This window comes from Cololabis saira, chromosome 16 (assembly GCF_033807715.1).
Source record: "Cololabis saira isolate AMF1-May2022 chromosome 16, fColSai1.1, whole genome shotgun sequence".
NCBI lineage: Eukaryota > Metazoa > Chordata > Actinopteri > Beloniformes > Belonidae > Cololabis > Cololabis saira.
The window spans coordinates 24,492,338-24,505,729 of record NC_084602.1 but is presented as its reverse complement, the minus strand read 5'-3'; the positions used below and the strand labels follow the sequence as shown (position 1 = coordinate 24,505,729).

The following is a 13,392-nucleotide window of genomic DNA, read 5'->3' as shown; positions in this document are numbered from 1 at the left end:
ATAAAAAAATGTATCGGATCGCAGATTAACATCTTACAAGAGGTACTTGAACGCAGCACCGGTCGTCGCTGAGATCATCCCTGAAGCAGCGCGCATGCGCAGCCGCCGGAGGTCGGGGAGTGTCTGAGCGGCTCGCTGGACGGAAGACGAGCATCTGTATGAACAATGAAGCGGCCGGCTTACAAGAAATGACTCGCTGCCACGGGCCTGAAATAGACATATAAGGACGATCGGAGACATGGTATCACAGCAGAGCAGAGATTTGATGGGTAACTACCGTTATTGACCTCTAACGGAGCAGGGATTTAGGTTTTTTTTTAATACTTTGTTGCCTTTTGAGTTAAATCTTCCAGCTGAGTGCGATAAACGTTACCAGACAGACGCGTCTGTGTCTGCTTCCAAATAAACATGATCATGTTATTAGTAAGACATGCTTTACATTAAAGATTAAATCATCTTTTCTGACTTATTAATACACACACATACAGTAATGCATTATTGCCTGGCCCTGTAGTGTACTTGATTCTTTTTAAAACTAGCCTTGAAAATACTTGCTGCAAACTAATTATTTATTCAAGTAATATACTCATTTATTTTTGTACAATCACATCATATTCACGTTTCAAGGACCAAACTGGATTTTTAATAACATCCCTTTAAATCACAGCTCCATTGTTTTTTGGGGCTTAGTCTTTTCCTTTTGAGAGACTCTGATACCATGTTCTGCCGGATGTCATGAGTTGGCCATCTGCTGCAGGGACTTATTTAAGCCTGCAATCTGATTAACCAGAGAAAGGATTGAAGGCATCAGTCAGGACATTATTGTGCCAGGATTCAGTCGGCTGCTTTGTAAAGGGGCGATGCTGAGAGCCACGGTGGACTCGGTGGAGGAGAGGGATGAGGAGCTGGAAGATGAAGGTGAAGAAGAGTTGAGGGATGGAGGGGTTCCTTTCTATGTGAACAGAGGAGGCCTTCCTGTGGACGAGGAGACTTGGGAGAGAATGTGGCGCCATGTGGCTCGAATCCATCCCACTGGTGAAGCTTTGGCAAAAGAGATCAGGAGCGCCAGTGACCTCCCCAAGGTAAAGTAGGAAAAGTGGAGAAGAAAACAACTAACATACTTATTATAGACTACAGTTCAGTACCTTGGCTTTCTCTATCAATCTTACATGTTTACACATGGACAGTACCATTTACAGATTTTAGCTGCAGATAAATGGTCCTTTGAGAGCAGATTAATGGTAATCCAGATACTCTCGCCATCTGTTATGCCCAGAGGTGGACAGAGTACTCGACCCCAGTACTTGAGTAAGAGTACAAATACTACTGGTCAAAATTTACTCCGTTACAAGTAAAAGTAGCTCAGTCAAAATATTACTCGAGTAAGAGTAGAAAAGTACTTGCTTTTAAAAGGTACTTAAGTATCCAAAAGTAAATGCTTTTAAATTTACTTTAAGTAAAAGTAAGAGTAAATTTCTTATTTTCCACATCAGTAAATTACTATATTTTTTCTAAATTAATTTAAGAATCTTTTAACTCTTGTTTCTGACAATTAACTCTTTGAAACCAGCTGCACTGATGTGCTGCTTTTAGAACCACAATGTTATATAAAACCTGCAGAAACACCAAAAACAAATCAAATGAATTGGATCATAAGAGGACAGCAGATGATGCAGAGTTGCAGAGTTTCTTGTTGCGGCTCTGTCTTGACAAACGCAGGCTACTTTGGTGGTATCGTTTTGAGGAGGCTTGACGTATTTCCGCTTTACGTACATCCCAGTGGAGAGCGTGCACTGTGATAGGTCTCCTCCTCTGACAAAAACAGCTTGTGTCCAATAGGATTTTAGGGAAGAAGAAAAAAGAGCAGACCTGAAAGTAACGAGTACTTTTCAGCCTTCCTAGAAATTTACTCGAGTAAAAGTAAAAATATTTGTCTTGGAAATGTATTCAAGTAAGAGTAATAAGTACCAAATAAATCTAATACTCAAGTAAAGTACAAATCCTCTGGATATGTACTTAAGTACAGTACTCAAGTAAATTTACTCCGTTACTGTCCACCACTGCCAGTATACACACCAGTATATGCAGTATACAACTAGACAAAAATAATTATTTTAATTTACTATATACTACTTTGAATGCACTCATTCCATAATACAGAGGCAAACTCTTTATCTAAAAACTATTTTAAAAAATCCTCCTGAAATGGGTGTGTTTGATGAAGCCCAATTTGATAAAGTTTAAATATTTTTGTGAAGTGTTTTGTTAATAAATATTTCATGAGTAGAATAGTTGTCTTTGTCATATCTTATTTGGCATTAGTAAATAATAAACTTAACAGATAAACAGATGATATTAGTGATAACACGTGTTATAAGGCTATTTTGCACAATAGGTGTGCCTTGAAATTTTTATTTGTCCTTTGGTGTGCCTTGGGCACAGAAAGTTTGGGAACCACTGGACTACAGTACAGTACCTTGGCTTTCTCTATCAATCTTACATGTTTACACATGGACATTTACAGATTTTAGCTGCAGATAAATGGTCGTTTGAGAGCAGATTAATAGTAATCCAGATACTCTCGCCATCTGTTATGCCTGACAGAGAAGAGCAAAGAGATCATACAAGGCTACATTCATCATCTCTAGTGAAAACTGAGATTGTATTGTGGTAATGCAGTTGTTTGTTTCCCCCTCAGATTCCAGTACCAAGTGTGCCTACATACCAACCTACAACCACTATCCCACAGCGCCTGGAAGCCATACAGAAGTACATCAGGGAATTGCAGTATCTTTTGACCAAGTTGATACAGCCCGCTTGTTTGACTCTTTGTGATGAGAGACCGGTGTATTGATTTATGTGGTTTCATTTTGGATGTGTTGTAATCAGGATATGTTTTTGATTCAGGGGCTTAAAGAATTTAGAAAGCTTTCTTTTAGACACAGATGTTGAAAAAACAATTGAAAGAGTATTTGATTTCCTGTAGAACCTCTATGACCCATTTTTTTACAGACCAAAATGAAATGTAGGTCAGTGTGCAGACTCACATTTAAAATGAGGCAAAAGCTTGATTTCCAGTTAGACAAGCAAGTCATCCATATTTAATCATCAATCTATGAATATCACAAAACACTTTAAGGGCTTGTCTGTTCTCAGTGTGTGCAGCAATGCTGTCGAGACGCCGTCACGTTGCTCTGTTATGGTTATGACCTTAACTGTATCTTACAGGTACAATCACACAGGAACACAGTTTTTTGAGATAAAGAAAAACCGCCCTCTTACAGCGTAAGCAGTCCTTTCTTTAAATTGATCCCTGGATAACGGGGATGGCCTTTGTTGATTTCTTAAGGTTTAGCCAGTGATGACAAATGCATGTTTATTAGCTGTGTCTCTGGTTTTACTCCAGGGGTTTGTGAGTAGGAACTAATATCAGTCAGGAGAGGCCTGGAACACGTTTCCTATCCTCACTTTATTAGATTTAGATCTAATTTACCGAGCTCATGGAAAATGCTTTTGTTTGGCTGCATGGAATCAATAACAGCCCGTTCATGTGCTCGGTATTGCATTCCTTGCTGTGACGGTCTATTGTAACACGGAATTACAAAAAAATCTCTCTTTTTCCATTTGTTTTTGCACAGGTTAGTGGACATTGCAAAGGAGATGACGCGCGAGGCTCTGCCAATCAAATGCTTGGAGGCGGTCATCCTGGGGATGTATCTTTAGACCCACAGAGCATGTTGCACAACACTTGACTTCAAATTGTTTTTGATTTTCATGCGTCTGCAGAATTTGCATCAGTATAATATGCAGCAACTAGATGTGGTTAGCTAATGGAAGGAGGAATTATGCTTTGTTTTTCTTCTTTTTCTAGAAAGCAGACAAACTATGTTATCGCTCAGAATTTGCTTCAAGATATTTTCTGATGTAGCAAAACAAATGTATTTTCGGCACAGTATGAAGCCCTTTCTGGAGTTTGCACCATTTAATTTGCCTATTGTACAAGGAAAAAAAACTAACTGATACATCAATAGAGAAAAGAAAACATTGGCAGGAGTTGGTTGCCACTGTATTTAATCTGTATTTACAATTTAAAGACCGCTAAGACACAGATGTAGAAAACGTAATAGTTTAGTGGACAAGATTGTACATGCAAGAGCAGAAGTGTTCACATCCATTCTTTATCCACAGATTTACAGCAGTGAATGTACAGATGGTTCTGTTATAAACCTCTATTATCGTGGGATTGCATGCATGTGGATGGCGCTGAATTCCACTCCCACTTTTAGATCTGACCATGAAAGTAAGAGCATAAGAAAAAAATAATTTGAGACATTAATCAGTGAAGGAGAGGGAAAATTAAATGCATTTGTTGTCTCTTGTCTGGAGTCATGAAGAGAAAAAAAACTGCTGAGTGGAAATCAGTTACAGAAGTTCTCGACTTTTTACATTTTGCAATGCACATTGCAAAGGTTTCAAAGAAAAATAGATAAATGAAATAGATATTTGTATTACAAACAAGAGGCCAAAATGCAATCAGCTCACATCAGGAACGTATCAGTATGGTTGGAGAAGCAGCAACCATGCTTTAACTTCAACAGATGAATGCGTGGCTTGTTTACCGGGTCACAGAGGCTTGTGTGGGGAGACTTTTCAGAACCTTGAACCGTCATATGAACCAACTGTTTTGTGGCAAGAAACAAGGAACAAAACAATGCCAGAGTAGCTATGCATACGTCTATGCATACGGCCATTGAACATGGCTGCAATCACTCTTATTGAATCCACAGTAAAGAAAAAGTAAAAGTCAAAAATAAGAACCAAAATCAGTTTAAAAAAAATAATTTCTAGTTACATTCTCCATTTAATCTTATCACATTTCCAGTAAAGTCCATGTTCAGAAGAATATGTAAGGCGCACATATTCATGTTGCACATAACTCCATTATAAATCCCAGTTAGTGTGTAGGAAAAGCCATATGCATGTTTCTGTGTGTATCTGGCCCTGGATATCCACATCCTTAACTCTCTTAATATAGTTACCTCACCAACAACATGCCCGGTGTGGAGCGCTTCCCCCTCAGCTTTAAGTCTCAGTTCTCAGGGAACCACTTCTACCACATTGTTCTGGGCGTTCACAGCGGGGGACGCTTCGGTGCGTTGGGCATAAGTCGCCGGGAGGACCTCATGTTCAAACCGCTGGAGTTCCGGACACTGATGGACTTAGTTCTGGACTATGAAAGAGCCTACAGGGGCTACTGGCACACCCTGCGCAAGGTGAAGATCGGCCAGTACGTCTCCCACGACCCACACAGCGTGGAGCAGATAGAATGGAAACACTCAATACTAGATGTGGACAAGCTGAGCAGAGAAGAACTACGCAAGGAGCTGGAGAGGCACACTCGAGACATGAGGCTTAAGGTACAAACACTGAAGCCTGACTGCTGCACTTTTGAAGTAGCTCTGTCACTTAATTTCTTACTACTTCTTGTTAAAAGAGCCATCATTGTTTCTGGTCTGATTGTAAATCAAAATTCTTTAAGATTTATTTTTCTCCATGTTACAATTATACATGCTGCACACACAGTGTTTTCTGACATGCTGTTTCTTCGTGCAGTGATGCCGTGTTAACCTGCAGCTTCTCTGAAATGTTGCTTTTATCATCAGCTTCTATGCAGGGATAATGAGAGAAGCCTTTCTGCAGAGCATTGGGTGTAATAAAACGAATGCAATGACTTAACTCTGTTCTGCAGTAATCCGCATGCAGATGGCTCAATCCATCACTTTCTACACTGAGTGCTCTGCACCATCATTTTAAGGACGTGCATAGATTTAAGCTGCTGGCACAGGATGAGGAGGGAACGAGCACTGTAAACTTGCCAGTGTGATGTTTTAAAGTGATTGAAAATCTGATAAAGTTGTTCTTTTTGGCTGTTTTTTTTAGATAGGAAAGCCAGCACCTCCTTCTCCAACCAAAGACAGGAAAAACAGCATGGGTTCACCCATCAGAGGGCCGAACAGCCCCCTCCGAAGAATCAGCCAAGTTGAGAGACGGTATGACCGATGATCTGAATACTGAATTATAACAACTGATGTGAACCTTCTGTAACACATTTTAGAAAAGCAGAAGTCTCATAATATTTTGTTAAAATAGTACTCTTGGAATAAATCACCTCCATTTTTTTTATATATGAACACTCATAGTTTTGTCTAATATATATATTCTTTTGTTGCAGTCCCTCTGGAGACAAGAAAGTTTTGGATCAAAAACCATCAGCTGATCTTAAAGGATACCAGATTCGAGTTTGAAGAAGAATTTTTGCTAACTTGTGAAAATTTACCACATGCTTGTTTTATGGAAACAGTGAGTTACCTAATTTGTATACATGTTGGCCTATCCACGGGATAAAGTGTGGAACAGGTCACCAGCAACTTTCTACGTGACATATGATTCGTTCACATTTCCCAAGTTGTTACACGTGTTGTTTTTTGTTTTCGTTCTCCTGTAGCCGTCACTGTGTACAGAAACTGGTGCTGACACTGCTCCCAACTTAGGGAGTACATGTCCAGAAATGTGTGAGCATTTAAAAATAAGTATAGTTTTACTAATTCAAACAAAACAAAATATAACCGCTCTCTGAAGCTGAAAAAAAATTGATCACTCACTGTAAATATACAATCAGACATATCACAGATGTGGTGTTAGGCTTGTTTGCAATCTATCGATGTTCTGTAAGTGTGTAAAACACATTGTGTGTTCCAAATCCATCTGCATATGTAGTAACTTGTTTATAAACAACCTCCCTTGTGCCTTGTATGAAAACTTAAAATGAAGAAAAATACTAATAATTACTAAACTCAATAGTCTTATTGTCTTACCAAACACAAAACTGTGTAATTTCTCCTTTTTTATGTGACTTTGAAAAAGTAAGTGTAATACACACGTCCAGCATGCGGGGCAACATGTTCAGCATCGTCTGATTCATGAAGTATTCAGGTCCAGTTGGAATCGGGCCACCACACTGAGATGGTCAGAGGGGAACACATGATTGGGAAGACCACCCATTGACCACAGAACATCCTCGGATAGGAGAGAGAGAGAACCAACAAGCTTCAGACCTTCACTTGCAGAGTTCTCACGAGCTACAGAAAGAAAAAAGACAAAGTTAAAAAAAAAAAATATGTTTCAGTTAACATATTTCTCTGTTACAACTCCTCCAATCATACATTTCTGTTTGGGTGTGAGGATGCGTTTTGGGGAGTAGAAGATGTAGTCGACAGCAGCTCCTCCTTCAGAGTGCAAGGTTGTAATGTCTTGACTGACAGAGTCCTGGAACGCGTGTTTCTGGACCGACTCCAGGTCTAACCGATGTCTGATGCTGTGCCTGAACCTGCAAAACCATACGATTTTAGAACCAACCTAATTGCAACTTCAGAAACGTTCTTGTGTTGTAAATATTGTGTGTGATGTGACAAATGCCAGACGGCAGAATGTTTAGAAATAAACCAAGTCCATCAATTATAGTAGCTTCAGCTTTGAATGTATTTTTGTAAATAACTAATACCTGCATGTCTACTCACCTTTGATCATAATGCTGATTTTCCTTTAAAGCATCTATGCACAATGAGAAAAAACAACACAGAAGATCAAATAGATCCGGTGTTGTAAAAGGTAAAAATTAATGTTAGTGTGGATTAGGGATGGGCGGTATGGACTAAAAAATGTATCACGATAATTTCTGGCATTTATCCCGATAACGATAAAAAAAATACCAATTCAACTCCATCTTTGTAACTATAAATCTATCTCGCTCTCAGATCCGCCATGGTTGTTACACAAAAACGTCATTAACGGGAATTTTTCCTTCCTTCCTTCCTTCCTTCCTTCCTTCCTTCCTTCCTTCCTTCCTTCCTTCCTTCCTTCCTTCCTTCCTTCCTTCCTTCCTTCCTTCCTTCCTTCCTTCCTTCCTTCCTTCCTTCCTTCCTTCCTTCCTTCCTTCCTTCCTTCCTTCCTTCCTTCCTTCCTTCCTTCCTTCCTTCCTTCCTTCCTTCCTTCCTTCCTTCCTTCCTTCCTTCCTTCCTTCCTTCCTTCCTTCCTTCCTTCCTTCCTTCCTTCCTTCCTTCCTTCCTTCCTTCCTTCCTTCCTTCCTTCCTTCCTTCCTTCCTTCCTTCCTTCCTTCCTTCCTTCCTTCCTTCCTTCCTTCCTTCCTTCCTTCCTTCCTTCCTTCCTTCCTTCCTTCCTTCCTTCCTTCCTTCCTTCCTTCCTTCCTTCCTTCCTTCCTTCCTTCCTTCCTTCCTTCCTTCCTTCCTTCCTTCCTTCCTTCCTTCCTTCCTTCCTTCCTTCCTTCCTTCCTTCCTTCCTTCCTTCCTTCCTTCCTTCCTTCCTTCCTTCCTTCCTTCCTTCCTTCCTTCCTTCCTTCCTTCCTTCCTTCCTTCCTTCCTTCCTTCCTTCCTTCCTTCCTTCCTTCCTTCCTTCCTTCCTTCCTTCCTTCCTTCCTTCCTTCCTTCCTTCCTTCCTTCCTTCCTTCCTTCCTTCCTTCCTTCCTTCCTTCCTTCCTTCCTTCCTTCCTTCCTTCCTTCCTTCCTTCCTTCCTTCCTTCCTTCCTTCCTTCCTTCCTTCCTTCCTTCCTTCCTTCCTTCCTTCCTTCCTTCCTTCCTTCCTTCCTTCCTTCCTTCCCGTCATCAACGGGAATTTATCGTTTTTACCGCGAGATGACAAATTCTTATCGTGGGGGATTTTTTTGACGGTATATCGTGAACGGTAAAATATCACCCATTCCTAGTGTGGATGTGCTTCATGTATTGTGTCTGTATTACCTGGTGTTTTATCAGTCACGCCATGAATGAGCTCCAAGCCTTCAGGACGTACAAGTGCAGCTGGACAACAGCGTAGCCGCTTCATGAAGTCATGGCTGTACCGACATTTCTCTACACAAGACACAATAGATGAAATAAACTGAGGACAGAGCCTGCACTAATGACTCAAATCACTATTTGGACCAATATTACAGGAGTAAGTTAGATGGTTTCAAATGCTGACCTGATTTCTGACTCTGGCTGTCAAAGATATCGTTGACACTGGCGTACTGGCAGTTGTCAGTGATGCCCAGAGAGCCGGGCCACAACGGAGCAAACAGTTTGTGACAGCTGGGTTTGTATGACAAGTCCTCCTGGCCTGAGATCTGTTGGGCATATATACTGTTACTGAGGAAACTGCTGAGAGCATCAAAATAATGAGACCAGTAAAAGGTAGGGCTGTTCGATTTTGCCCAAAAATCAAATCTCGATTTTTTTCTCTCAAAATCCGATTTTCGATTATGATTACTTTGTGAATTGACAAAAGGCAAAGAAATGATTTTAAATATGCAGTTTTTTTATTGAACATTTGCCCCATTGGGCTTTAAGTGCAAACTTTGCTCTTATTAAACCAAAAATGAATGAATAAAGTGCAAAACTCTGTAAAATAAGTTGAAAAAAGTTAATAAAATATAAAGTTTTATCTCTGAAAAAAAAAACAGCAAATCAGCACTTGCAAACATACAGTAAGTTATATTTCCAATTAAATAAAACAAGACATTTTCTAATTAAACTAAACTGGGTCTTTGCATGCTAAATAATAATCAACCCATGAAGGAGGTAGAGGTGTGTAATGTCACTCATTACATTTGCTATTCACATTTGCAAGTTTTTTGCAAGGAACACGAGCCGGTCTGCCCGGTGGCATGTTCCAACGCCCCCTCCTACACTAAAGAGCCTCTCCGATGGAGCACTTGTCGCAGGTATTGAGAGGTATTTCCATCAATCATTAATATGGTACCAATCATTAATATGTGTGAAGACAAGGTAAAAAAAAAAAAAAGAAAAATCGATTTTACGATTTTCAAGTTTTAACATCGTTCTAATTACATAATCGCGATTACGATTTAAAATCGATTAATCGAACAGCCCTAATTAATATGAAGCATTTACTCTCCCGTGTGTTTTCTTACCATCCATGCTGGCAGACCCTGGAAGTAAAGCTCACCAGTGGTGATCAACTGGTACAGAGGCATGTTTGGAAGAGAGTTAAAGTCTCCGCAAAATACAACGTTACAGTGTTCGCCTTTGGCTTTACAGGACTTTACTGTTGCATCAATTTCTGCCAACATTATTCCCAACTGAGCCAGCTTTACATCTCCCCTCCTAGGGTTGAAGAGCAGGTGTGTGTTGGCCACACAAAGAGGTGGTCCGTGCTCCTTGGCCGCTGCTCCCTGCCCTACCAGTGGCCGAAGCAGCAGGACGATACCCACGTTGTGACGATCTAACAGCTCAGTTTCAGGCCTGAAGAACTCCAGCTTAGTTACAGTGACTTCTGAGAAACGACTGCTACGATAGCATGTCGCGCAGCCATCCATCTTAGTCCCTGTACGTCGCTTGTAGACACACGTGTAGCCTGGACAAAAACATGAGTAGAATATACATGATGAATTCATCACAATATCACCCATCATTGCTATTCTGCTGTTTTATGTCATGTGACCTACCCATCTGAGACAAGGCAGGATGCAGCTGTTCATAGTAGTGGTTCTCATGAACCTCTTGGAGACACAGTATCTTCACACAAAAATGACTGTCATAAAAATATCTACACAAAATTAATTGAAAAAAAGACAAAAAGGTGCCCTTGACTCACATCTGGTGCCCATTTTTCCATTTCGGCAAGAAGCAGAGCACATCGGTAGTCCCAGTCCAGCACCTCCAGGGGGCAGTGCACGTACAGCTGCTGGTTGAGCTCCAGCAGGTCCTGAGCAAGGATGTTGTAGGACATAACACTGAAGTCCATTGAGGCCTTTGCTTCGAAGGGTATCAGAGCAGGCTCAGATGTGTCAGTGCTTTCATCCGTGTCCTCCCACAGTCTCCATATTACTTTGTGAAAGACAAGCATACAAATACACAAGGTCAGATATTAATCAAACGCCGTAAGACCTCCTTTGGGCAGTCAGCGTTCTCTATAAAGGGCTCTCAAATGTGGAACACACTGCCAACTGAGATAAAAACAACTCAAGATTTTAAGGTTTTTACTAAAAATGTCAAAGACTGGTTGAAGCAAAATCAGAAATGTACGCATTTTTAATCACCTGTAACCGCTAATAGGGTGCTCTCTTGCAAGCTGAGAATTGTAAATAGGATATAGCTTTGCATGTTGAAAATTGAATGTATTTTTGTATTCTTTTTCTCCTTTCTTTTGTTTTCTTTTACTAAAAGCCTAACTAGGGACAGGAGATGGAAACTAGCAATAGCTATAATCTCTGTATGCAGAACATCAGTCACATTGGCTTGTTTGTAATGAGTGAATGTGATCACATGTAAACCTGCATTGTCCCTATTAAATAAATAAATAAATATATCCCTGTTGTCAAATTAGGGGTAAATAAATCTTATTGTAGCAAAAGTATTCAATTCGGGAAAAAACTGAAAAATGATTACTGTCAAAGGTCTGCTCCATCGGAGGGTAATAGCTTGCAACAGGACCACTCCAAAGCTGGCAAGACTCTTCCTCTGCTAGACCTGGCCCTGCAGGAAAGTGCCAGGTAGTCTCTTCATGCTGCTGCGGACAAAGTTTAATTGGGGTTTGAGCGCCAGAGAGAAGGGGAGAAAATACAAGCTCAGAATTTCCCACTACGTCAGAGAAGGGATTTCCAGTGGGAATCATGTATTCATCCCAGCATTCAGTCACAGTAGATGTAGTTTCTGTAGGCATTTGTGACCCTTCCTTGTTTGAGGTTTGGAGTTGTTCCCCCGAGGGAAAAGTGTTAGTGTCCACAGCTGGAGTCACAGCTTCTTCTAATGTGTGCATCAGTATTTGGCTCTGAGCTGGACGGGCAGTTTCTGGCACGTTATCATCAAGTGAAGTTACTGGATCTCCCAATGTTGGCTTCTGTATTTGTTCCAAAACTGTACAGGTTGTGTCTTGCAGGCTGTCCTCCATTTCCAGATGCTTCAGCTCTGTCACCAGTGCTTGTTCTGGACTGATGTGGTCAGATGGAGAAGTACTTCCATCTTCCACGTCTTGCTTCTTCACCATAACCTCTGTGGGGCTCAACATTTCACCATTCTCCTGTTCGGGAGCTTCGACTTCTCCTGGCGATGTTAACTGAGCCTTGTTCATTTTTGAAGCCATTTCAACTTTTGTGTCTTCATGCAGGACATCCATCAGTGGTTCCTTGTCTGTGTCAGAACTTGTATCGTTTTCCGTCTTTGGGCCTGGTTCATTCACCCTTTCTTTCGTATCCATCTTTGTATCTCTCCGCTGGTCCAGCATGGTCGTCTGAGACTGGATGGATACGACTGGAAAACCACCACCATCCCATACGGCGGAGCCATTAACTGCAGGAGGGAGACTCTTCTCTGAGGACTCTGGAAGTAAAAATTAATGGAAGAATTTAGTCATGCATGGCCACTGTGATAAAGCCTTAACTTAGTAGATCAATTTGACCAAAATGGGGAAACAAGGAGCAATTTAAAGAGTGAAACTTTTGCAAAATCACACACACACACACACACACACACACACACACACACACACACACACACACACACACACGTGTCACAAGGGGGCGTCAAACATGAAAACAACAGGTGCAACTAAATATAATTTAGCTAGTAACAATGTCAGTATATAAAACACCCTCCGTCTTCACAAAGGACAACACGAGCGTTAACACATGATTTGAACTCTAGAGGAAAAACAAAACTAATTATCTGCGAATCATCGACACCACCAACTTAGCCTGATGTTAGCAATAGTTCGCTCGTAGCGCCTGGTACAAACTTGATATGGAATTTCTCAGCCAGACATGACAATAAGAAGCTTTTACAAACATAATCTTAGATTTACCCGAGAGACGTCTGTTCAGGTAACGTGATAAAGGGTAAATCACATAAAACAATAAGCTCACAATCATGCTTCTGAAATAAAATCAACGCATGCGCACTTTGAAGCTGACACACGAGGGGCTGGGCCAAAGTGTAACGTCACTTGTAATTTTATTTTAATTTTATTATATATCTATATCTATATATATATATATATATATATATATATATATATATATATATATATATATATATATATATATATATATACATACAGTACTCCAGTTGTAAAAAAAAATCAGGGGGGATGGTGGATTTTATCATATGGGGACAAATAATTTGTGCTGATTACAAATAATATAATATATTACAAATAATAGCACTGACCAAAACACCTGCAGAAATACTGCAGGAATGACATAGCAGCAGTTAAATGCAGCCTTCTGTAAGCTTTAAATATCCACTGGGCTTACATCAAGTACATCAAAACACAACAATAAAAAACAGTTTTCTGAATTTATCAATATGCCTCTGTCCTTCA

The 13,392-nt window shown here is 40.4% G+C and overlaps 2 protein-coding genes across 2 annotated transcripts; one reads left to right on the top strand and one right to left on the bottom strand.

The window, feature by feature from the left end:
* Positions 1–118: 118 nt before the first annotated feature.
* On the top strand, positions 119–7,805 carry vash1 (vasohibin 1). Its single transcript, XM_061744326.1, has 7 exons — positions 119–1,082; positions 2,699–2,787; positions 3,229–3,285; positions 3,639–3,713; positions 5,036–5,417; positions 5,941–6,050; positions 6,233–7,805. The coding sequence occupies exons 1-7, from the start codon at positions 861–863 to the stop codon at positions 6,303–6,305; spliced, it is 1,008 nt and encodes a 335-aa protein (XP_061600310.1). The 5' UTR covers positions 119–860; the 3' UTR covers positions 6,306–7,805.
* Positions 2,282–12,977, bottom strand: angel1 (angel homolog 1 (Drosophila)). Its single transcript, XM_061744325.1, has 10 exons — positions 12,874–12,977; positions 11,463–12,392; positions 10,669–10,901; positions 10,520–10,589; positions 9,986–10,428; positions 9,037–9,178; positions 8,814–8,924; positions 7,578–7,611; positions 7,224–7,387; positions 2,282–7,139 (listed from the first exon to the last, which is right to left on the bottom strand). Exons 1-10 carry the CDS (start codon positions 12,938–12,940, stop codon positions 6,979–6,981), a joined length of 2,355 nt encoding a protein of 784 aa, XP_061600309.1. The 5' UTR covers positions 12,941–12,977; the 3' UTR covers positions 2,282–6,978.
* Between the last annotated feature and the right edge of the window lie 415 nt (positions 12,978–13,392).

Excerpts from the sequence above, each read along its gene's own strand:
- vash1 (XM_061744326.1), top strand. The coding sequence starts at position 861 with ATGCTGAGAGCCACGGTGGACTCGGTGGAGGAGAGGGATGAGGAGCTG. Across the intron at positions 3,286-3,638 it reads AAAAACCGCCCTCTTACAGC|GTTAGTGGACATTGCAAAGG; the intron begins GTAAGCAGTCCT and ends GTTTTTGCACAG. Across the intron at positions 5,418-5,940 it reads CTCGAGACATGAGGCTTAAG|ATAGGAAAGCCAGCACCTCC; the intron begins GTACAAACACTG and ends TGTTTTTTTTAG.
- angel1 (XM_061744325.1), bottom strand. The coding sequence starts at position 12,940 with ATGATTGTGAGCTTATTGTTTTATGTGATTTACCCTTTATCACGTTAC. Across the intron at positions 10,590-10,668 it reads TGGAAAAATGGGCACCAGAT|ATACTGTGTCTCCAAGAGGT; the intron begins GTGAGTCAAGGG and ends TTTTGTGTGAAG. Across the intron at positions 7,140-7,223 it reads CCTCACACCCAAACAGAAAT|CTCGTGAGAACTCTGCAAGT; the intron begins GTATGATTGGAG and ends TTCTTTCTGTAG.